This window comes from Miniopterus natalensis, chromosome 4, assembly GCF_054644295.1.
Source record: "Miniopterus natalensis isolate mMinNat1 chromosome 4, mMinNat1.hap1, whole genome shotgun sequence".
Lineage (NCBI taxonomy): Eukaryota > Metazoa > Chordata > Mammalia > Chiroptera > Miniopteridae > Miniopterus > Miniopterus natalensis.
The window spans coordinates 8,125,273-8,150,256 of record NC_142084.1 but is presented as its reverse complement, the minus strand read 5'-3'; the positions used below and the strand labels follow the sequence as shown (position 1 = coordinate 8,150,256).

The following is a 24,984-nucleotide window of genomic DNA, read 5'->3' as shown; positions in this document are numbered from 1 at the left end:
CTTCCTGCACAAATATCCTGGCCTTAACGGCAGGACCATGTCTGATGTCACCAGGTCCTCAGGGTCCAGCACATAATAAATGCTCAGCAAATATTAGTTGGATGGATAGATGGACAGATAGAGAGATGAATGGATGGATAGATGGGTGGCTGGATGGATGGCTGGACAGACAAATGGACAGATGGATGGATGGACAGATGAATGCATGGACAAATGGATAGCCAGATGAACAATCAACCCATGTGAATATAAAATAGGATGGCAGTCATACACCTGCTTGTGTAAATCTATAGTGCTGGGGGCTCTGAGGGCTCTGACAGAGGGTCCTGGGACACCCCCGCCATGAAGGTGATGAAGCTTGAGCTTTGGGCCTGGGCAGCCTCTTCTCTACTGGATTCAAACCAATGTTCATTTTTGTTCCTAGTTTCATGTTCATAATTTTGCATGCCTTTTCTAAAGGGAGTCTCTGAAATTACATAGGCTTTAAGCCCCATGAAAGCTGGATCTGCCTTTACTATATAATTTTATTTTAAATTTGAATTTGTTGTCAACCTCTAAAAATATGGAGATTTCAAATAAAAATCCAACTCTGTTTTTTCTTTCAAAAAGGCAGAAGCTCTGGCCAAAGAGATGATGGGGTGCATTCTTTGTGGCTAAGCCACAGTTGTCTTTTCGATAGAGCAAGTACCTTCCAGTTTTCCAGAGGCCCTGTGGCCCCCTGTGCCTCAAGCTAGGTGATTATATTTTAGTTATTTGCTATTGGAAATATAAATGTGTTTGCCTTACCTTGTGGCAACAGCTTCTCCGGGATAGTGGATGCTCTTGAAAACCAACGCGAATGCTCCTTCCTGAAAACACAGGGAAGAGATGTGAGGAACAACTCATGCTGGCTGAGCCAGGCCACTGCAGCTGGGCCTGACATCCCTGACGCATCTCCCTGGGCCCCTCTTCACTGCAAGTGGTCCTGGGGTCATGCTGGCAATGCTCACTCAGAGCACCGAATGCAGGACAGCAGGGTGACATCAGGAGGAAAGAGACATAGACGGTGCCATGCTGATTACGAAGACCAGACCTTGCAGGTATCTTGTGAGCAACAGCAACCATGAGGAACAAGTCCCAGCTCTGCGATGAACTGAGTGAACTGGTGCATCAGAACCAGGGGCCAGGTGAGAACCAGAGCCAGGACTCCTGCCCCCTGGAATAGTACCTACTCAGGGAGCACCTGTAGGATTAAAGGGGCTGATGCTCCATGACCTGCACTTAGCTCAACTCACACTGGCACCTGGATTCAAATCCTGGCTCCACCCTTAGCTGGGCAACAGTGCAGCCTTCTTTGTGCCTCGCTGAAGACTAGTCCTACCTTGCATGGCTTCTGTGAACCGGTGCATTGGAATAGTGCCTGACATCCAGAGAACCCAACAGAAGCACGAGTTATTATTATGTCATTATTATTTCTACGGTGAGGACTGTCAACTGTCCTTTGTGCCTCAGCTTATTGGTTTGCACAAACCAGAACTGGAATCCAGTTCTCCTAACTCAAGGCTCCAAATGCTCTTTGCATTAAAATCCTTAATGCATAATTCTCTCCTACATTCTGACTAGCCTGCACTAATTTGCCATGACTCTAGTAGACTTTGGTCAGACATGGCCAGCTATACATCTGGATTTCCATGTGAAATCCCACAAGGTTTGGGACCCTGGGCAGATCTAAGGACCCGTGCAGTCAGCGTGCTATGGCCAGTTTGCCTACTGGAGGGACCCCAAGTCAGCATCCCCAGGCCTTAAAGGGCCTTTTGCACTGCCCCAAATGAAAGGGCATCAGGCAGACCCTGAGCAGCCTGACATTCACCCTGCAGGCTTTGTCTACAACAGCGGTTTTCAACCTTTTTCACCTCATGGCACATAAATTAATTACTAAAATCCTGCAGTATGCCAAAAAATGTATTTATTGCTGATCTGACCAAAAAAATAGGTATAATTTTGATTCATTTGCACTAGATGGCAGTTGTGTTTGTGGTTTGTCTTGTTTTTTGTTAATCCTCAGCTGGGGATATTTTTTCCATTTTATTTATTTATTTATTTATTTATTTATTTATTTATTTATTTATTTATTTTTAGAAAGTGGAAGGGAGGAAGGAAGGGGAGAGAGAGAGAGAAAGCAAAGTTGATGTGAGAGACCCATTGATTAGTTGCCTCACACACAAGCCCCAAATAGGGCTCAGGATGTAACCTACAACCCAGGTACGTGCTCTTGACCAGGAATTAAACCTGAGACCCTTTGGTGCTCAGGCCAACACTCTAACCACTGAGCGACGCCCACCAGGGTGGCTGTTGTCATTTTTTTATTTGACAATCTGAGGGAACAGAAGTCAGTGCCCCTGACTAAATAGTCAGGTATTACATGTTTCAAAAATTCTTGTGGCATACTGATTGAAAATCGCTGGCCTACAACAAAGTAGGACTGAATAGAATATGCTTCTCGTTCTCTGCCCAAAAGAACTGTGTTGCTTCAGGTAAGAGAAGTCACTGAAGTTTAAAAGTGCCATCCTTGGGGAGGTATTTCTGAAATTTAAAAATACAAACTCAAAAGAGGAAGTACTATGCTGCAAAGCCAAGCTGCCTTGCTGCCCGTTACACAGTACATTATACTTTATGTATGGGTCAAATTCTTTATTTATAAACGTGTCCTCTAAATGATAACCCCCAATAGGGGAGTCATAGAGCAAAAGGCTCTATAGTAGACTTACTTTTTAAAAAAAGACTCTGGCCCTGGCCAGTTTGGCTCAATGGTTAGAGCGCTGGCCCTCAGACTGAAGGGTCCTGGGTTCGATTCCGGCGAAGGGCACGTGCCTTGGTTGCAGGCTTGGTCAACCCCCAGCCTCAGTCCAGGGCGCATGTAGGAGGCAACTGGTTGATGTGTCTCTCTCACATCGACGTTCCTCTCTCTCCCTCCCTTATACAGTTTCTCTGAAAACCAATGGAAAAAATATCCTTGGGTGAGGGTTAAAAAAACCCTCTGCAAACACCAAGGGCGATATATTTTCAACCACACTGTTGTAGCCCAGCAGGCGGGCTCTGACTGCGGGTGTCCCACCATCTCCTCCCTGAACAGTCTGCGGGCCGCCCCCATCTTGGAGGAGCCACTGGGCGGCACTGATGCCCAAGGGGCAGGCTCTGGGCTCTGGAGGCCTCTCCTCCTCCCCGACTACCCCCGAGGGACCTGGGTCTGTCCCACCTCCTCCTCCAAGGAGGGGCCTCTCTTGGATAATTCCCCCAGCGTATGTCCCTTAGCAGGGACTTCATTCTGTGGGTCCAACCCTCTGGGATGTCATGAATCTCTCTCCTGGATCATTCCCTTCAGTGGACAGACCTGATCTGATGTCTATCCCAAAAGCACAATTCTCCCTCCGAACTGCAACCCTCTCTTGCCACTAGGCCATATCTTTGCACGCTTCCTCTCCACTCAAGCTTCTTGACAATCTGCACCCACTCTCTTCACTTCCCCTCCCTCCCTCCCTCCCTCCCTCCCTCCCTCCCTCCCTCCCTCCCTCCCTCCCTCCCTCCCTCCCTCCCTCCCACTCAGGAAAGATGCTGGGCTGCATCTTCCCGGGGACAAATAATTACTTTACTAAAACAGTACAAAAGACTACAATTCTAAGTTGACATTGGTGAAGTGCATCTAGGTAACTAATGGCACAAACAACTCAACTGAAAAGATGACAGTGTCAACCACCACCACCGAGGTCCTTTGTGCAGCCTGGGGTCATAAGAAGCCACCGTTGGGGGGCCAATCAGAGTTTCAGAGGTGTTAACATGAGTCAAAGCACTTCCATTTTGTGTTTACCACTCAAACCTCAGAACTTCTCCAAATATTACAAGGATGTAAATCTTAACGCCAGATGCTGCAGAAGAGCCAACTTGAATTCTCAGGTACTTTGCATAAATTTTCCTAATAAGTGCTTACGAAAAACGCAGGGATGACTTAGACAGGTGGGACTCATAACTCACCAACTGCTGAATGACTCTCTCAACCAGTGTTGAAAATGTGATGTCCTCAAACTCTCTGTTGTCGAACACGTATTTGATCAGCTTGGCGATAGTCTCCGTGTCTGTTTCTGACTCAAACTCATATCCTTTGCTTTCCTGGAATATTAGGTTGGCCACAGAGTGTCAGATAATGTCATTGCGAAATGCTGGACTGGCTAGCTCCCCCTCCTCCCTATGACTTGCCCTCAGAGTGACTTAAGGAGAGAACAGGGAAATGTGAAAGGGATGAGAAATGCTTGCCAGAATCACATAGCACAACACCACTGAGTCACTCAGTATTCTCTGAGATCACCCCACCTCAGAAGCTTGTTTCTGCCACGAATCTGGACATTGCAAAATACGAGCCGTGATCAGATGAGTTGAGTCAAATCCACCCACATCCCAGCCAACACCACAACCTTTTCTTCGTTTTAGACACTTGCCATCTGCCTTCCCACCCCACATTCCATTTGGTGTATGAGTCGATAATTTAGTGCAGACGCTCTAATGATAGGAAGTTCGTGTTCTTTTGATTCTACGACTGTAGCGGCTCTTGTGAATGCGTGTGCCCTGCTCTCTCTTCCAGCAAGATCTGAGGCGGTGGCTGAGCTGGGGCTGAGGTTTGTGTCCAATGTGGTGACGTAGCCAAGAGTGGCTGTCCCTCAGCTTCTGCTTTTGCTTCCGGAGGGGAATGAGCTAGCAGGAAAGTTTCTGGGGAAGACCAATAGCACTTGACTTAGATGTTACCCAGAGGCAGTAGCTTACCAGAAATTTCTTCAGGTCTTTGTAATTTGTGATGATCCCATTGTGAATGACAACGAATTCTGGAAGAAAAGTTTCAAGAGTGAAATGCTATGAAGAAGTGAAGATCAAGTCAGGTGTGAAAGGAAACAATTCAGCAGCTTGAAACTCTGCAGACTTTGCTCCTATAGGGACGTCTGTCAAGCAAATGTCACTTACAGTTACTAGAACTGATGTCTGCTATGACTACAATTTCAACCTGAGGACATACACATTCCTCTTTCAATCAAGAGCACCCACCAACCTGACCACGGACAGAGCTCTCCTTGTGGTCTACAGTGTCACCAAAAAAGCGTTGCTATTTATGTCGATGGGGCTGGTTAACCCTTCATTACCCAAAAACAATTCCAGGAATTCTCAACCGGTTCAAAGAAGTCACACACTAGTGGTCCACACATATGCTCCTGTTTGACTGCACTGAATTGTAAAAAGATTTGAGCTGAAATGTTTTGAGTTTTCATTTAAAAATCCTGCTTTTCTTTTTTTTCTTTTTTTAAAAATATATCTTTATTGATTTCAGAGAGACGAAAGGAGAGGGATAGAGAGATAGAAACATTAATGATGAGAGTCATTGATCGGCTGCAGCCCGCAACCCAGGCCTGTGCCCTGACCGCGAATCGAACCCTGATCTCCTGGATCCTAGGTCGATGCTCAACCTCTGAGCCACACCTGGCCAGGCTAAAAATCCTGCTTTTCTTCTAGGAAAATCCCCAGAAGTTCTGGCACCCCTGGGCTCCCCCCCACCCCCCTTGTGGCCAGGAGCAGACCTCCACCTCCTGCGCTCCAGCAGCAAACCCGCTCCCTTGGGAAGCTCACGTACAGGTGGGGCGGGGAAGATGAGGGCAGTCCCCTTCGTTGCCACTGCACATCTCAATAAATAGCTGAGAAAAAGGTCTAAGGCCGGTCTGAATGTTTTTCTGGACAAGTAGCCCTGCTCTCCCTAGTTAACAGAAAAACTCTTTACTATCCCTGAGATTCAATAATTCCAGCGGCATGTGTCTACAAGTTGGGTGTTTGTCATAAATATTGACTATTAGTCAGTGGACATTTGGGTCTCCAGCTCAAGTTTTTCTCAGTACAGGACAGATTTTTCCTGTTACATCTTTTAAAACTTTTTGCTTTATTCCTTTTCTTTATTTTTACCATAACTTCCTCTATATATTTTTACAACATATTGTTTACTTTTGTGTGGTCACATAAAAAATGAGATGGCTCGAATAAAAATTAAAAAAAGCCATTTCCAGCAGGTGTGCTAGCCCAGCTTACCTGTGTTACAGCTTTGGTGTGTTTACCGCTCCACTTGTTCTGGTCCCTCTTGGGGACACCAGTTACCCAACTGTTGGACCTCTACTGTATGAACTGCTCCCATAGCCAACTGCTTTCATGTCTACTGTGACATTATTTCTTACACCATTTTCTTAACTTTTCTTTCACCTTAGTCTACTGTCTTCTCTGCATTAATTTGTTTCCTAGAATCCATGTTTTTACTATAAAAACTCCTCAGTGTAATTTTCTTGTGCAATGTCGTTGCTGGGTGTAAGCCTTCCTTAAAAGTATGCTTTCCAGCTATCACTGTTGAGTTGCTAAAGAAATTTTATGAATCTTTTCTTACCTCCCATGTTATTTTATTTTTAATTACTCATCCTGAGTCAGGGCAGGCATTTCCAAGTCCTGGGAGCCTCCCTGCTCTGCGTACACAGAATCACCATCTGCGCTGAAGCAGGGGTTCGCCTTATCACCTGGGTGAGCAGGGGGCTGTGGCTGGCGTATTATCTTGGGGCACATGAGCCTGGTACAGTGTTTCCTCAGCAATACTGCTGCTCCAGGGATCAGCCCTGTGCCTGGCTCAGGGTTAGGCTGGGTATATGTTCTAGGTCCACAGCACCATGGGGTCTACTGTCTCCCTCCTGGGTGTAGGGTGCCTGCCCCAGTAGTGGGACACTCTGTGGTCCAGGGCAGGGACCAGATCCAGGGAAAAATCCCCAGCAAAACCCTCACTACCCGAGACCCTGGCCACATGGACACAGGCAGCCTGGCCCTTGCGCTACCTCCAGCTGCTCTGACGAGAGGGGTGCATGAGGCCTTCCTTTCCAAGTCGGCAGGGTGAGCTGCCTTTGGAAACTGCAGTGTCCACAGGGGCAAAGGAAACGAGATGGGAGGTGCAGTTGTCTTCTGCAGCCCGACTTCCAGGAGGATTAGGGGAGTGAGCCCTGTTGAACGCTTAGCCAAGTGCCTGCTAATAAGCACCCCGGACCTCGTGTGATGCGTCTGATCCTTACCCTGATACAGGGCTTGGCACTGTGCCAGATGTCTTGGAGTGAGGTCCCAGCTCACTCTAAAGATCATTCTCTCTACTGGACACCCTCTCCCATCATACCCCACTGGGAGTCTTTAGGGCTCCTGACCTAACCAGGCCCAACCCAGAGTGGGGACCCCACATGAGGACCCAGATGATGTCTCAGGACCTTGCCTGGAGCCGTGGGAAGAATCAAGGGCTATGCTCTCTCCCCATCTCACATGCCTACTGTGTCTTACTGCAAGGGTACCAATGACCCTGGAGCTGACCACAGAGCCCCCAAGAACTGCCACTAGGAGCCCCAGACCTATCAGTCCACCCCCATGAAAGGGGTTAGGGCATGATTAAGGAGCATGAGGGCATGGAGAATTGTCCTGGGGGTCCAGGACCCATGAGCTGGGGCAGGCACACAGCAGCAGCTAGGAGAACTGGGGAGCCTGCAGCCCACCAAAGAGGGCTTGGTGCCCCTGGGACTTCTGTGAGCAGTGACCACGTCCCTGCTCTGTGACCGTGACCTGCTGTCAGTGGAGGGCCAAGACACTGTGAGCTCAGTTACCATACCTTCCACTCTGTCAAGGGATGCCAGGTGCCTAGATTTTTACACACAATCATTCTCATTTTTTAAAAACACAAAGCAAGCTGAGTTGCGGGCTCTGCTGCTGGGAGGAGCTCTTGGGCTGCCAGTGGCAGCCTCTGCTTCTTCAAATCTCAAGCCCTCAGTTGCCGAGGCCTCACTGCAGGGGCCAGTTTAGAGCAGGCACCTCATTCTCAGTTCACCAAGGTCAGCCCTGCTCCCCTGCCCTTGCCCAAGACCACTCTCTTCCGAGGCAGGGTGGGTTTAGGGATGGAACACTATCCTTTCCTCAGGTGCCCAGACCTCCAGAACACCTCAGCCCCTTGTTTTGGAACAGCGTCTAGGCCCTTCACCCCCTTAGGCTGCCAAGTTCCCGCCGGCCGGTTTCCCAAGAGGCAGGAGTACTCTCAGGAAGTGTCTTCATTTTCCTCTGGATGCCCCGGAGCCAGGGTGAATCTACTCCTGTCTGGGGCCAGTGCCACCAGTCTGGATTGTCAGAGATGACAGGGTGGCTGAGAAACCCATTGGTGGTGGGTGTGGATCCACCTGTCACAGTCTGGGCCAGGCAGAACCCTCGGGACAGAAAGCAAGGCCTCGGTACATACCATTGTCTTTGTCTGATCGCTGTGGGTGGCTGTTGACAGCACTGGGAGCCCCATGGGTGGCCCAGCGCGTGTGTGCAATGCCAAAGTGGGTCTCAAATTCCACCTCTAAGTCCATGCTGTCTTGCTCTAGATGAAAGAAAAATCCATTGGCCACACTTACAAAATAAGCATTGACACAGTACTGATATGTCGAGGTGGCATCACTACATGGAGACACATCAGCGCACCCCACCAGCGACCACAAGGCACCTTCACGTCCTCCTGGGGTTTCTGCCAGACCCCTGCTGTTGTTTACTTAATGCTTATCAGTAACCTAACTCACTTAACTGAAATAAACTTACTTTAAAAAGAAAATTATATATCACTACTACAGGTGGAAAAGCAATATCACTTGCCAGAAAAATTAAAATACATAAGTACTGAATATTTAAAAATACATTTCTTCATGCACCTCGCTCAGAAAAGTCAGCATTTTTAGTTTCAAATACCGTTGGATAAAAGATTTCCAAGTGACCCATGGTGCGCTTATTGCTCTAACCCGGTGTGTTTCCACTTACTGTAAAGTTCTTCGTCAAGAGCCTTGACATTTCCCCTTTTCTTGACCAGCTGGATATGTCTTTCTTTGACTTCGTTATTATTTCCATCAATTGCCACACCTGCAGGTGAACATGATTTTCTGTATTGGAATTTAAGGTTTGTCTCACGCGCTTTGTTACAGGGTGAAGGCTGCACAATTTATTAGCTCTTGCTCCCCAGGCGTCACCTAACTGACCTGGAAAGAGGGGGCTGTGACCGTGGCGACGCTCGTCAACCAGCAGGGAATGTGTGCCCGACCCACAGCCGCGGAGGGCGGTGGGCACACTTAGGGCATTCATTTTGCCATGGGCTCTGCATCCTCCTGCTTTAGGTGGTACTTCTACGGTCAGTGTCCCCTCACTCTTTCACCCGCCTTGCCTTCTGTTAAGCACTGATAGAGATGTCAAATGATCTGGCCCTTCCTTTCTCCTACCGCGGCTTAATTAAAATGGGAAACAGATGCAATGTCCACCAGGCAGGCAGGTGGAGTAAACTCTGAGACAGAGTCTAGTGGACTGTCGTACAGCCACTTAGAAGATCGTTAGGAATTTAGGATAATGGAAAATGCTCGGATAAGTGAAAAAAATATAAAAGTACAAAATTCTATAATCACGATTAGGTGAAACCAAAAATGTCTACGCACTTCCACAGTCCACCCTCACCCCCAGACCACCCCAACAATGACTGGAGGGGGGACACAAGAACCCTCACACCCTTGGCCTTGCCAGTCCACCAAGGAGAAGTTTCCTATGGACTGCTTGCAGGAGATGAAGCTTTCACTGCAGCAATGCTCATAATAGCAAAGATCAGCAAAACCACCCAACCAGCCACGAATACAGATTTCTTTTACTCTTGTTTCCACTTTTGACTTTCTATAGTTTTCAAATGTAATAAACAGCGTTACGTTTCTATGGCAGAAGCCTGCAAGACCTACCTGCCGAGTCATAGCCTCTGTACTCCAGCCGCTGCAGGCCCTTGATGAGGGTTTCAAAAATCTCCTTCCTGGTGCGGGGCACTCTGTAGTTCATGTAGGCAAAGATTCCTGTTAAAAGAGGGGGACACTGCACTTTTAATAAACACTGGGTTCATGCTGAGAACACGGTCTGGGCATGCAGACACCGACGGCAGTGCGGGAGGCATCCAGGCTGCGCAGAGGAAGAGCCACGCTCCCCTCCTGCTCCTGGGAGGGCATCGCAGGCATCCCTTCCTCTGTGACAAAAGACTCAGGCAGCAGGTGAAGGGCCCTCACACCCTTGGCCTTGACATTCCACCGAGGAAAAGTTTCCCATGGGCATGCTTGCAAGAGATGAGGCTTTCACTGTCGCAATGCTTATAATAGCAAAGATCAGCAAAACCACCCAACCAGTCACGGACGTCTGGGAGTCCCCACCTACGTGGACTCTGACTGGCACTAAATACACCTGGGAAGAGTGATCCGGAGGTCAGAGAAGCCTCCGGCAGCAGATGAGAATGGGCACTGTGGCCTCTGCTCTGCTTCCCACTCAGCCCTGCTGCTTGGATCAATAAGCATCACTTTACAATAGCAGAAATAAAACCATCTCTAGACCCCTAGAGAATTCTTATCTTTAGGGAAGGCCAAGAAGATTCTGTTTGGCTTTATTTTCAGTATTCATATTGCAAAACAGTACTGTCCTCTGTAGGCAGTACAAGTTGTCATGCTGGTTCTTTCCTCCCCCTCCACTCACCCCCCTGCTTGAGACCACAGACTCTGGGTCTGTCTCTGTCTTGCCCTGTGAACGCCCAGTCCAATCATCCCTCTGTCCTTGCATTCCCCCTGCTCTCCTCAAAGCTCAGCTCCAGCCCCACCTCCCAGGGAGGCTTGTCAAGGCCCCGGCTCTTACACCCACAGTGCTCTTAAGTCCTGGGACATCTATATCCCCTGACAGGGACACAGGCTGGCATTTCTACCTTTATATTTATCACCATATTTCAGCAGGCAGTCCTTATTCAATAAATGTGGAACACAGCAACCCTGAATCTGTATTAATCAGGAAGCAATAGTATGGATCATGAAAAAGTTACTGGGCTTCAGGCATACTTACAGTAACTCATCGCACTGAGAACTCACCACGTGCCAGGCACTGGGCCAAGCATTCCCACACAGATGTCAATCAAAGTTCACAGCAGCCTTAGAGGTCAGACCTGCTATCACCCAGAAGCCTGTGAGGCTGTGACTGGGCAAGAGTCAGGAGCAGAGCCAGAGACCTGACTTCAGGACGTAAATGCTCCCAGCACTGGGCAGTGTTGCCTCGGGATAGGTAGAGTTAAAAAGTTTATTTTCCCAATTTTAATTTTGGGAAAGAAGATACCTATCAAGAAGGGCTTCTGCTGGCTAACTGGAGTCAGAGTAAAAATAAATAAAACGGAGCCTAGCAGCCATTTCCAAACAGGGCCCTCTCATGCAAGGTGCAGTTCAGAGAGAAGTTTCTACCCAACTGCCTGCCTGCACTGTGCTCCTGCCCACGGAGCAGCCCTTATAGAGGCGCTCCTGGGATCCTATTTCAGCCAATAGGACTGGGACTTCCCCCATCCAATCAGAGCTGTGCAGCTAGCTGTATCTGCCATTAGCATCTTCAGCAACCAATCAGAGCAGCTCCATTCTGACCAGTCAGGGCGGTGCTTTTTGAATCATCAAACTGCAAGGGTCTGGGAGTCCTTATTTGCATGAGGATGAACCAATCAGGGACCAGCGCAGAGACTTCTGTCTCTATAAGTCCGCTCCCTGATGGCTCCAAGAGGGGCATTGTCCCCTTCCACTGAAGACTGACTTTCCCCAGCTGGAGCTCCAGCGGTGCAGGCAGAGCAGAGCAGAGCAGAGCGGTCTAGCCAGAGAGGCCTTGGCCCAGGGCTGCCTGGCCCCAGGGCCACCTCACAGCCATGCTGTTTCATAACTGAGCTATAACACTACTGAGCTGGTCCACAGCTTTGCTGTATCACAATTGAGCTGTGTTGCACTGAACAGAATTTCCTTCCTTCACTGCACCCCAAGTTGGGGATTCCTGTTGGCATTGACTTGGTGACAACAAACACTGGTTAACAATTTTTTGTTTTATTTTTTAATTTTCCCAACATTTTTCTGGGATGACAAAGTCTGACCAAGATGAAAAACCTGCCAGATATCTGCACCCCCATGTGCACTGCAGTACTCTTCACAATAGCCAAGGCACCGTGAATGTCCACTGGCGAATGGCTGGCTAGAGGAGATGTGTACACACACAGTGGAACACTACTCAGCCATAAAAAGAGGAAATCCTGCCATCTCTGATAGCATAGGTGAACCGTGAGAGTATTATGCTCAGTGAAACAAGTCAAACAGGGAAAGACAAACACTCTATGATTTCATTCATATGTGGAACCTGAAAAAACCCAAAGTCATAGAAACAGAGATCAGATTGGTGACTGCCAGAGGTGAGGGTGGGAGGTGGAGGAATTAAGTAAAGGTGGTCAAAAGGTACAGACTTCCAGTTATAAGACAGTTCTGGGGTGTAACATACAGCATGGTAACTATAGTTAATACTTTATTCTACATTTCCAAGTTGCTGAAAGAGTAGCTCTTAAAAGTTCTCATACTAAGGAAAAAAATCTCACCTATGTGAGGTGACGAGTGTTAAGTAATCTTAATGCAGTAAAATGCTGTACACCTTAAACCTATACAATGAATGCTATGTCACTTACATCTCAATAAAACCAGAAAAAGTTTTCCAGACATGAACCTCAGAAAGGATAACCTGCCTGAGGGTATCTGAGAGCTGAGCATGATTATACACAAAACCACCTGGAATATCTCCAGTTGTTAAGTTGATTTAATTCAATATGGTATATCTGAATGAATGGCTTACATTTTAATGAAATGTAGGGTCAAATCACATGAACATTTAACTTGCTAAAATCATCTAGACAGTCAAAAATAGGTTAAACAGTGCTAAGCTATTTTGCATTCCTAGGTACTGTACGTTAGTGTACACAGGATATATTTTCACACACCTCTCAAGGTACAGAGTCTATATTTGAAAACATGCACACTATGCTTTCTGAGCAGCTAGACGTTTTCTGCTAAAGTGGCCGAGGGTAATTCTGGCGGTCTATTTTTGCCTCCCTGGCCGACTGGGTTCAGCTGAGGTGCTGAATGTAAGGGCTGTGTGTGCCGTTAGGGCGCTTCCCCACCAAAAGTGCCTGCTGGGCGTCTCAGGAGCCCAGCCTCTACCCTACACTTCACCCTGAACACGGCTGGGCATGGAATGTATTGACACTCACTTACAGCTTTATTGGGATATAGGTAGTGTACCATACTGGTTTCTTATTTAAAGTGCAAAATGCTATGGTTTTTAGTATATTCACAGAGTTGTACAACTATCACCACAATCTATGTTTAGGTGAAACTTTTCATAACAACTTTTCTTCAAAAATTCAGAATGTCCCTATGGGGACATGATTCCAGTCACCTGTAAAGACCACCTAGCTCTGGGAGATGGCCATGTGAAGGGGGGAGCAACTCAGATAATTCCTAACGTGTTTTAAGTTATGAATTGTTGCTGGTCTCCTGGAAATTGCTCTAGAATCACACTCGCACCTCAGGAAGGGGAGCTGACAGGCACTGCAGATGGCACAAAAGCCCATATACCAACCCCGGGAAGGCTTTACCTCTGAGATGCTCTCACAGAGTGCTGTGGCACTGAGCTCCAGTCCTCTCCGAAATGCCCTGCTTCTGGGCCACACTTTCCTCTGAACTCATGCCAGGAATGTATGTTCTTCAAGGGGGCTCTGGCCCTCAGATCCAGAACAGCCTCCTTGGTGGGGGTGGGGGCTGCCACCACACACACCCCCAACCGTGGGCTGGGACAGTTAAATGTCCCTGTCCTCAGGATCAACAGCTGTGTCCACACCCAACCAGGAGGCTTGGCAGCCACGAGGGCACCATTTGGGAGATTACTATGGTGAGGGGGCTGCCAAGGACTGGTTTTCAAGGTCTTTGCACAAGGAGGCATAAACCTAATTTTCAACATCTACTCAGCAAGTGCTTTCACTAAGCACGGCCTCTCTCCCCTCGCAGCTCACCCTCTTGGCTATCCCTGCATTCTACTGAGATGAAGGGAATAAACCAGCGTTCACACCATGCTCTTGCTGTTTTTAAAAATAATGAAATAAAAGAAAGCTGCCTCCCAGGAATTTCTCGGAGCTACTCACATGGGCATTCCCTGCTGGAATCCCTTCCCTCCATGATAAAAGCTAAGATGAGAACCCATTTTTTACCTATGAGATCAGTAAAGATCAGTTCGACAGTAAGTGAGCGCTTGAATTTGTACACCCTCTGGGGAAGGCATTTGGCAATCTCTCAAAATTAAAAGGTGCACATCTGTTGGCCAGAGCTGCTGCACTTCTAGGACTGTCTCTGCAGATACCTCTGCAGAGACACCAGGGCGCTCCCATGAAGGTAGCTGCTCGGTGCTGTGTGTGGTAGCTGAAGACTGGGGATAGCAGGATGCCTGGCAGGGACCAGGTTGAGTGACAGTGCACCCACAGGCAGGGCCACCGTGGAGCCATGGGCAGGCAGAACCTCCACAGGAGCAAGGTGAAGCAGTCTACTCTCTCAGAAAACAAGCTGCCTCTCCAAGATGTGTCAAGGGGGGAACACAGATTGTAGAACATGCATGAATTATACAGGGGTGAAGAGATGCATACAGTATTTCCGGAAGGGCACCCAAGATGCAGGGCCAGTGGCTGCCTCCAAGGAGGGCGCTGGATGTAGGGCAGAAGCTCCCTCCCCACCGCGTGTGTGCTCTTCGGGCAGATACTTCAGCTCACGCCTGTGTGAACTGGTTTAGCATATGCCGCTCTGTGAGTGGTGGGTACAGGCTGGTCATCCAGCCCACTCTGACTTCACTGACTTAACCGTGGCTCCCAGCCCCTCTCACCCGGAGGACGACAGCCACACCAAAGGAGAGAGTCCAGTCTGAGTGCACCTTCCAGCGCGTGAAAGGACAAGCCCAGGGTCCCCACTTGCGGGTTGATACCTGCAGCCTGTGCCAAATACCATTTTCAAATGCCAGCTTGCCCCTGCTTTCTGTGGCCTGGAGCACGTCACTGAACACCCCATGGAGCCTCGGCAGAGCCCTGAGGACAGTCAGTATAGTAAGTGGCCTGCTGCACAGTAAGAGTTCTGTAAGGAGCAGGCCAGGAGCTTCCCCTCCTGGGAGCGTGAGGTCAGCTGCAGATCCATGGGGGCGTACTGGTAAGCCCTGAAGAAATAATCATACACTAAAACTCAGGGGGGAACAGAACCATTTACAGTATTTCTTCTTGGCTTTCTACTTGGGGAAATGGTGGTTAAACAAGTGGGTGATTCGGCTGCAGCCTGGTCAAGATTTAATTCATCCCCCAAACATTTCTCTGGCCCATGAAGGCCTCATCACCGTGCTGGGAGTTTTGAGGTGGAGGGGACATCACAAAGGTGAGTGGAGAGAGGACATGATGCCCAGGAACCTGACCCCTCAGGGGATTTGCAGGCAGAGGGCTGGGGGCTGAGGGGTGGGAAGGGGCAGAGCTCCTGGGCTGGCTCTATGCACAGGCGGCCCCAACTCATTCTGCGGGTGTTAGCTGACTGGTCACTCACCCACTGGCCTTCGCCACTCCCCCCTTTAAAAAGCCACCTGACCCTGTTTATTGCCTACATAGCACTTGCTTCTTTGTCTTTCGTCTGACTTCCCACCGGACTGTAACCTTTGTGACAATGGAACACATCTCTTTTTCATTGCCGTATCCCCATACCCTAGCGCAGAGCCTGGCACATTTTAGGTGCTCAATAACCATGTGTTGAAGAAATGAATGAATAAATAAATGGGTGTGGGGCGATCAGAGAAAGTGGCCTTTGAGCTGGGCCTGAGACAGCCACCTTCAGCTGTGCACAGTGGATCTGCTCTCTGAAACCTCAGGGTAAGTATGAGACAGAAAGGCAGGGGAGGTGGGTAGTGCTGAGCTTGGGTCCCTGAGGGTCAGCCCCTTTCACAAGGGCAGTGTGGCATTGCCAGTGTCCAGAGGTCACCCCAAGACTCTCAAGTACAGGTTTATGTCCCCAAACTAGCCCCATCCCTGCTGTCATATACTGTGATGACCCCAGGACCAGAGTGAGGAGACCACTGTAAATTGATCCCTGGAAGAACCCCAGAACTCTGCTTGAGGAGGGCGCTGGGTAAACCATCACTGCCAGCATTCCCGGGGGCTCCCACAGGCCAACACTTCCAGCACCTACCTCATCTGACCCTCACAAAGCCCATGCTGAGTCTGTGACTCCCAGGACAGACAGGGCATGGGTGGCCCCAAGGCCAAAAACTTAAGTCATTCTCAGCCAGGTCCATCTGATTGCAGGCTACTCATCACTGCTGCCCCCCCAAATCAGCTTTTAAAACCTGTATTAGAATCCTACCCCAAGGGGTGAGAAACAGCTGGCAAAGGAGACCTGACTTGTGAGAAGGTGCCCACCAGGCTTCTATGGACAGACCTCTGAACTCTCCTGATCGGGTTCAGGCCATGTTGACATACCTACCCTGGTCCCTGGGCACATCCCCCTAGGCACACGCCCCCACTCCCCCCCGACCATGGGACACTCCTGCTTCTGATTCCACCTTTCCCTTCCCACAGGGCCGGCACCCACAGCAAGGCTGGCTCCCATTACATCCCTCCGAGGGCACCTCAATCTCCAAGTGACATATGACAATGACCACATCAGAAGGATGCTTGGCCAGAACCAGAAGTGCTGAACTCCTGGAATCTTCTCTACAGCCCCTGAAGTGCTGAGGATGCCATGGGGGGAAAAGTTATTTGGGGCCCGAGGGATGAAGGAAGAGGTCAAGTTCACAGGGAGCTGGCTGGGGTCCGCATTTTGATTCTGTGGCTGTAGTTTTGAAAACAACTCTCCATCTCTCTGAGCGTCAGCTATTAGTAAAGCATTGCCCCCACTGAGCTTGAGAGTGGACAGTCCCAGGTAGAGGGCCAGCCTGTGCCACACCCAGGACAGGGGCTCCATTGTGGGTGCTATGTCACCGCCCAGCCAGGCGGGGACCCTCCCCAGACAAAGGGCACACTTTCCACCACCATCCAAGGCTTCTCAGAATTGAAGTGTCTAAGCTTTTTAGTCCATGAGCCAAGTCTAATTAGATACTATTCTAAGTCTCAAATTGGATTAGTTGTTGCCCAGACAGCGGGCATGGCCAGTTGGATTGCTGCCTCAGAAAATTCCTGAGTGTCTGTGTATCTGTGTGTGTGAGTGTGAGGGTGTGTATCTGTGTGTGAGAGTATGTGTGTGTGGCATGCTGGGGGAAGTGGGGCTGTCTACTCTTCTGTGTGAGGTCGCCAGGAAAGGGAGGTCACTGGGCCAACAGCAAGGGCTACAGAGGAGGCTGTAGGCTCTCCGCATGACCAGTCCTCACTCACATAGACTGGGGACTGCCACTTTCTTCAGGAAGTGGGGACAAGTCCTGCTGCATCACCTCAAAGGGAGAGCAAAGGTCCCACAGTGCGGGGGGGGGGGGGGGCTCACACACTAGCTCAGGTCAGGAGGGGGTTGGCCTCTCTGGGGACAACCGTGAGCTGCCTCAGGCCTTCTTGGGCCTCCAAGAGTTAAAGTTAGGTCCCACTGGAATCCCTGAGATAACAGGAGACTCCTTCCTGCAGTGAGCATGGGCAAGGCATTTCTATTTTTAATAAAAAAGCTCTTGGTGTCCTAATCAAGTTAGGAATTCACTAGCACCAAAGGGCAAGCAACATAAACTCTAAATTGTAAAGAAAAAATAGAAGTCTTGCTTAAATTGCCAAAATTTGGTTATTAAAAAAAAAGCCAGACTTTATTTTCAGTGAGAGAAATACTTCTGTTGAAAATGAGAAAGAGGCAGGTGACCAAATTGCTTAACTGTCTCTGCACTGAATTAATCTTCAGACTTTCCCCCCAAAAGTGTTTATAACCTCATTAATCTCCCTTTATAAGTGTACTTTACCAAATATAAAAATAATCCTTCAATTTAAAAGCACTGTTTACTAATGCTGTATCACAAAATTTCCAGAAGGCTTCTCAGAACTTGGGAACCCCTGATAAATAAGACTGACTAATGCAGGAATGGCATGAGTGCCTGGTCAGGAGAAGGGTGGCTGCCAGGTTGAGCCCCTGCTCTGAGAGTGCTCACGAGTCCCATCTTTCAGGTGGCAGCAAGAGAGAGCTGTTAGAACTGGCTGTTAGAGAGCCAACTGTGCACATCTCTTCCCAGCTCCATGCTCAGGAACCTCACACTGATGACCTGAAATTAGCCATGGCGACAGTGTTTTCACTATAGAAATTGGCAAACTGGAGAGCCAGTTGTTAAGCGTTTATCTGTCCATCACTGAGTAGTGGGCTCTCAAGGCTCCTATGGCTTAAGAGACCTGGCTCCAGTGTCTGTGCCCCATCAACTCCAGCCCAGTCCCTCCTGAGACATTCATCCACAAACTGAACAGGGAGGAAAGGAGTGTCAAATATGACAGGGCCCTGAGAGCTGGAAGAAGTTTGGGACAAAAGGGTGAGCTCTCTTCTGAGTCACATCATCTCCCTGGACTACTGTTTCCTCAGCTGAGCCCGGAGGCGAGCCCCTGTGAGGCCCTGACAAGCTCTCCTAAAGACTGCTATGCAAGCAAACAGACTGTGTGTGGGTGTCCTGGCCCCTCTTGAATCCGGGCAATAAAACCATGCCTGCTTTTTGCAGGGAAGAGATGAGTGGGAAGGGTACGTACTTGTGTGAAGGGCGAGATGCAGTGACAGCCATATTTGTACAGCACAGGGACTGAAAACTATTTGGTCAAACTGGGCATGTTGCACCATGCCAGTGAAGGATGGGGTGTTTAACAGATGTCTAGGTTCACTTTCTGACTACGGTGGGTCCAGTCTGGGAGTGCTGGGCCCACGGGGCTTGGGTGTGTGGGATAGGGGGCGAATGCTGGCAATGTCCTTGTGGCCATGGCATGAGCATCTGGGGTTGGCAGCACTGGACTATTCTTGGGGAAGGCACCTGAAAGCAAGAACCCAACTGTCTCAGGATGATTAATGGCCTCCAAAGATATCAGGTCCCAATTGCTAGAATTTCTATATGGAATCCTCATATTAAAAAAGGTCTTTATAGATGCGATTAAGTTAAGGATCTTGAGATATAAGATTATCCTGAATTATCTGGGTAGGCCCTAAATGCAGTCATCAGAGTCCTTATAAGAGGGAGATTCAGCTGGGAGAGGAGGAGGTGATGTGACCACAGAGGCAGAGACTGGAGTAACCACAAGCCAAGGAAAGCTGGCAGCCACCAGAAGCCAGAAGGGGTGAGGAACAGATTCTCCCCTAAGGCCTCCAAAGGAAGTAGAACCCTACTAACAGCCTGATTTTGGCCCAGTAAACCTGATTTCTGAACTTCTAGTCTCCAGATCTGTGAGAAAATAAATTTATGTTGTTTGAAACCAGCAGGTTTGTGGTAATTTGTTACAGCAGCCAGAAGACACTAATACACTAAGCAAGGCAAAAGATGATGAATTCAAGGTTCCTTTTAGCAAAAGCTAGGAATTCTCCAATTCTCCATAACCAATTCTTTTTTTTGGTCTTTTTTAAAAATTTGGTCTTTTTTTCTCAGCAGTGAAGGACAGGCAAGATTTAAGAATTCATGGATAGGAAGTGCAATCCTTACAGTCAGATCCCCATGCATGCATGCTCCATACTGACACACCCTTGCATCTGCTATGCCCTCAGCTCCTTCTCTCTGCAGAACTCATACTTGAGGCCAGGACCTTGAGGCACTGTCCTAGGTACCCCCTCTCTTCCTGGGCTAGTCAGTGCGTCCTGCTTCCCTTGTACTGGGGTCCGAAGTTCAGACTGCATGGGCACCAACAACTGGGTGAAGGCTGGGAAAACTGAGGAGCTTGCATCCCTCATCCTAGAGACCACTGTGCACTATTCAGAAATATGGACTCACGGTTGCTCATCTCTGAATTTTTTCAAGAGAAGTCGAAAATTCCACCTACTTATGTTAAAGCTCCCCAATTTTATAATTTGGTAACTAATTTAAAGAATAAAGTGTAAATCCTGTGCACCAAATAGAGAGATATCTGCCTGCTGGCTTGCCACAGGCCTGCCAGGCTGCAGCTTGTGCCGAGGTCTGTCTTCTGTATTGCCATTTATCTCAGAAGTTATCTGGTCCCTGGTCAGTGATCTGCCTCTGGACTGCCCCTCCAACTACCTACCCCTTATCCAAGGGGAAGATCATGCCCACGTGGCCTCAGGACCTGGAAAACACAGGGTCTTAGCCACTAGAGGCTGAGTGAAGGAAGGGAAAGGGAAAGGAAGGAGGTAGGGAGGAACTATAGTAACCTATCTATTGGCACAAAGTAAGCAAAATTCCAGCAACTCTCAGATGTCAACAAAACCACCCATGAGTACCTACATGCCATTTAGCTAAAGGCTTAGTGCACTGAAACTTCGAGCATCCGCTTAGTGTGTGGGGGGGGGGATCAACTAGTATTGGGTCCAGCTTTCTGTGGGAGAAACAGTGAAGACAAGGGAGAACCAGGGCCAGTCTGAGCATGGTCATCAGCACCTGACAAAGAGAGGCCATCGGTGGAATCCCTGCTGACCTCAGCTGACCCTGGTGATGGCAGATCTCAGCAGGGCCACAGCCAGCCCAGAGAAAAGACCTCAAACAACTGCTCAGACACGGGTGTGCACAGACCTCTCTGGACCTCAATTTCCCCAAATGTAAAGTAAAGAGGGTAAGTGGTTCATGCCAGGTGCATCTTCGCAATTTCTGCCATATCCTTGTACCAAATGTACAAACATTTCTTTAATGTTTTTCTGTAAAATTGACTATATTTTTGAAAACTTAAAATGAATTCATTACAAAACAACTGTAAAAGGAAAACCAGTATCATGTGCCATACATACACAGACCATAATCCAAAGAAACCAGACCAGTATGTTCAATTCTAGCCAGCTGTTGCTGTGAGCTCTGAGCAGGGAGCTTCCTCTGTGCTTGGCAAGTGTCAGAAAGATGTAAAAGACACATGAGCCCCAGCTGAGACTTTCTCCTGGCTACTGGAAAAGGAAATAACTTTCTCATGTGGGAATTCCACAGTGGCTCCTGCTTTCCCGGAGGGCTGCAGGGTGGGGTGTGCCGGGGCAGTGCCCTAATGTAAGGTCATAGGTAGTTTGGACTATACGCTCATCCTTTCTCCAGGGGACAAAACATGTGTAGCCTTTTTAAAAAGAGAAACAAAACTTGTAATTTTGAGAGTTGGAGAAGGTAGAGGACAGCTCCGCCCCAGACTCAGAAAGACATAGAGAATGCTGAATGCAAGTATGGATTAGGATGGACGGCTAGGATGTCATGGGAGTGGGAGGGCTTTAGAGGAGGAAGGCGGAGGGGAGCCTCTGGTGCTGGAGGGTGGACCCTTCTAGTGCCAGGGTCTTGGTACACTAGTTTGGCTCTGGGGCCACCAGTTGGCCAAGGGCCTTGAATGCCACACTGATGGATTCAGAACCCAACGGGTTTCTGGCAAAGCTGCCACCTTTGCCTCATCTCTCTCCTTAGAATTGCCTGAAGCAGCCCTACAAATTACAAATTATGCTGGGAGCCTAGGGGTTTTTGCTGAGGGTTCAGGAATCGAAATTGATGCCTGACTGGCCCCGGGAAGGCTGTGCCCCAAAGCCAGCTGCCTGCTCCTTGGTTGGTCTTTCCCTTTTCACCTTTCTGAGGGGAGCTTGGCCTCAGAAACAACGCCTGTACAGACGTTGGCCCAGGGCTCACCGCTGGCATAGCCCACCCCGCAGCCTCTGCGGAGTCAGACAGAGGCCTTTCATGGATTCAAAAGTTCCACCAGGTCCTCCAGCCACAGGAGGCTGGAATGGGTAACTGAATCCTACTCAAGGAAAAAAAAGGCACAGTGACCTTTTGTCCCAGCAGAAGTTCCCGGCTCTCTCCAGCGTCTGGAGGCGGCCCAGGCAGCGGGGTGAGGAACTGCAGATGTGCGCGCCGGGCCGCCCTCCCCAAGGCAGCGCCACCGCGCCCGCAGCTCCGGGCGCGCGGGGCTCGGGAGCCAGAAGCCCGGCCCCGCTCCCGGCCCCGGACCCCTCCCCTCTCCCAGCTCCAGCCCGGGGCTCGCTGTCATTGCTGCCTCTCCCTCGCCCCTCGCCCCGAGCTCGGTCCAGCCAAGAGGCGGCAGGCAACACGGGATCAACGCTTCTGGGGACAAGAGGTTCACGGTGGGGCGCGAGGTGGGCGCGAGCGCACTGGGAGCTGCTCCCGACACCGCGGGGAGGGCGCAGGTAGGGTCACGTCTCCTCCGTGGGCACCCCGAGCCAGGGATGCACGTGGCCGCCTTTGTGGGAGACTTGGGGCAAGAAAAGTGCCCTCACTGGACAGGGGATGCGGACACCACTGTGTTGCAAGTGTCCAGGAGCGGGACAGAACCAATTCCCTCCCTTCTGTGTGGACCGGGCCGTCCCTCACCGAGTACGAGACTTAGATGGGACACTTCCCTCCCCTCCCCTCATCACCCTGGGACACCCACGCGGGTCGGCGCTCCCACCCCGCGACGCTTCCCGACCCCCGGCAGCCCCCCTCGGGCTCGGGCGCTGAGAGGCGGGGGCGCCGGAAGCCGCGGCCGCCCCGGAGGGGGCGCCACACTCACCGCACATGGTGGCCGCTGCTCGCGTCGCCGGGGCTGGGGCTCGGCTCGGGGCTGGTCGCTCTGCAGACGCTCGCGCTCGGAGCACGCCGCGCTCTCGGACTCCTGCCACCAGCGCCCGCCGCCCGCCCTTATAGCCGGGGGCTGGGACGGGGCGGGGCCGCGGCCGAGTCTCCTCCCCCCTGCGCCCCATTGGCCCCCGGTTGTCGTGACAACGCGGGGGACGGGGTTCCTTGGAGTCGAGGCAGCGGGCGAGGTGCCGCTCTAGGCGCCAGTCGGGTCTGGAAAGCGGGCGGTGGGCTTTGGGTCCTGGAGAGGGGCTGGGGGTGGGGGGCGGGCACCCGTGAGGGGCGCGGGGCCTTGGGCAGGTGCCTGTTTCGCGGTCTGTGAAAGGGGTGGGGATGCGCCCAGCTCCGGGGCGCGCTGAGGAGGGGGCGGTCTGCGCGCGGCCCGGAGCGCGTTGTCGCGCCGGACACGCGGGTCCCGGTGTGCGCCCCGCTGCGGCCGCGCTCCTCCCTGGACACCCGAGACGCCGCGCGCGCTGGCCTTCAGTCTGGTCCCCGCGCTCTGAGGAGAGAACTCCAGCCCCTGGCTGACAGAGGAGAAAACGGAGGCTCCTCGGAGGTGGAAAGGGACTTGGACTGACTACGCGGCAGAGCCCCGGCCGGGGCTGGGCTGGGGCGTCACCACGAGCACCAAAAGGATGCGGGTTCTGTTCCCGGCTGCGCGGTAACCGGTGGAACCCTCGGGGCTCTCTCTAAAAATCCATAAAAACAGATCCTCCGGTGATGATTAAATTTAAAACAAAACAAACAACAACAAAAAACAAAAAACAAAGCTAGGCTGTGGCAGGGTTCGAACCCGGCCGAGACCGCAGACGGGAGCTGGGGCGGGGAGAGCCGGGGCGGCGCCCTCCCGCGCGGCGGGCTCCCCCGCCCCCGCCCAGAGCCCCGCCGCGCGCCCTGACTCACGGGGGCCGGGGCTCCCCGCCCTGGTTCCCGGCTGTCCCCTCCCCTCCCGACCGCGCTCCCGGCCTCGGTCTCCCGTGGGAGGTCACGAGGACTGGCCCAACATTTGCGTACTTTGAAGCCATCTGGTGTTTTTTACTTTACTTAAAAAAAAAAAAATCCTGAAACTCTATAAACAGATCCCCCCGGTCATGTCAGAAAACGAAGCTTTTTTACGTGGTAGTCTAGAGGGTTCCCCGACGTCATCTCTCTTTAACTTCATTCGCTCTGCAGACCCTGTGGGAGCAGGTGGCCGTCGTACACATTTACCCACTGAGGAAACTGAGGCCCAGTGGCAGTATGGAGGGAGTTTGGTTTGAATCAGCGCAGCCTCCATTTGCCGGGTCACTTCATTCCTGAGCAGCTGCTTCATGCCTGTCCTGGTGCGAGGGACTTAAGACTGAGTGGAAATAGATCCATCCTGGGCCCTCCTGGCACTTTCAAGGTGGTGGGAGGTAGACACTAGTCCAGGGTCACACAGAGCCAGACAATTCCAGGCGGGACACAAGGAGGGAGCAGGTGGGTCTGCTGGGAAGGGTGCCAGGCTCTGCCAGGACTGGGCTGGAGTTGGGGCTGGTGCAGGTGGGTGTAGAGCCAGGGCAGTTACCAGAGGAACAGATTCCAGAAGGGAGGGAGGAACAGGCATGTGCAAAGGTCCCATCCTGGGGCGAGAACTAGAGTCTGCAGGTCGGGCTGTTCTGTCCCAGACCAGCCTCCACCCTCTGTTCCTGAGGTGAGGACAGGATGATGTCAGCAGGCCCCTTGCTAGCACCCAGACGCCAGGAACCCCAGGGTTCCAGCAGGGTCCAGATCTGTCCCCCATCCTTCTCTGGCATTCATAGCTCTCCAGTGGGAGTGGCATGAATGCTAGGACCCCTGTGGAGGTATCTGAAGGTGCTGCTGGCCCAGCATCCCGCCCGGCTAAGGGGACCAAGCCCCTGAGAGTGCTCCAGGGAGACAGTGGCCTGGGCTGGGCCACACAGCATCCTGATGGGGGAAACTGGCAGAGAAGATGAGCTTATTCTCTTCACAGTGGTGCAGCTGGCTGTAGGGTAGACTGGTGATGCTGGGTACCCTCTTGTCCTTTTTGGAGGCCCTGGATTCAGCCGGTTCTGAAGCCAAGATCTATCCTTGAACTTCTCAGTAGATTCCTGTGTTTGCTTGAGACACTCTGAAGCAACTTCTTCTATTTGCAGCCAAGTAGAGTCCTGATTCCTTCAACCTACTGGAACTGCAAGCTGAGATCCAAGGAAGCAGTTAGGCAGCTGGTGGCCCCAGCCCGTACGGTCCCACAAGCTGAAGCCTCCTCCTGCCCAAGTGCAACCCAAGCAGCCCCTGGGGTTTGGTGAGATGAAGCAATCTACCCAAAGTCACATAGCTGGGAAGTAGGGGGCCTGC

General features: G+C 50.8%; 1 protein-coding gene across 1 annotated transcript in view; it reads right to left on the bottom strand.

The window, feature by feature from the left end:
- The window catches only part of GFPT2 (glutamine--fructose-6-phosphate transaminase 2), a 28,277-nt gene extending 17,928 nt beyond the window's left edge, over positions 1–10,349 (bottom strand). The window contains exons 1-6 of the mRNA XM_016201511.2: positions 9,813–10,349; positions 8,860–8,958; positions 8,303–8,428; positions 4,792–4,850; positions 4,009–4,143; positions 787–848 (exon numbers count right to left, since the gene is read on the bottom strand). Coding sequence (XP_016056997.1) covers positions 787–848; positions 4,009–4,143; positions 4,792–4,850; positions 8,303–8,428; positions 8,860–8,958; positions 9,813–9,906 — 575 coding nt within the window. The 5' untranslated portion in view covers positions 9,907–10,349. The remainder of the gene's footprint in view (positions 1–786; positions 849–4,008; positions 4,144–4,791; positions 4,851–8,302; positions 8,429–8,859; positions 8,959–9,812) is intronic.
- Positions 10,350–24,984: the final 14,635 nt, after the last annotated feature.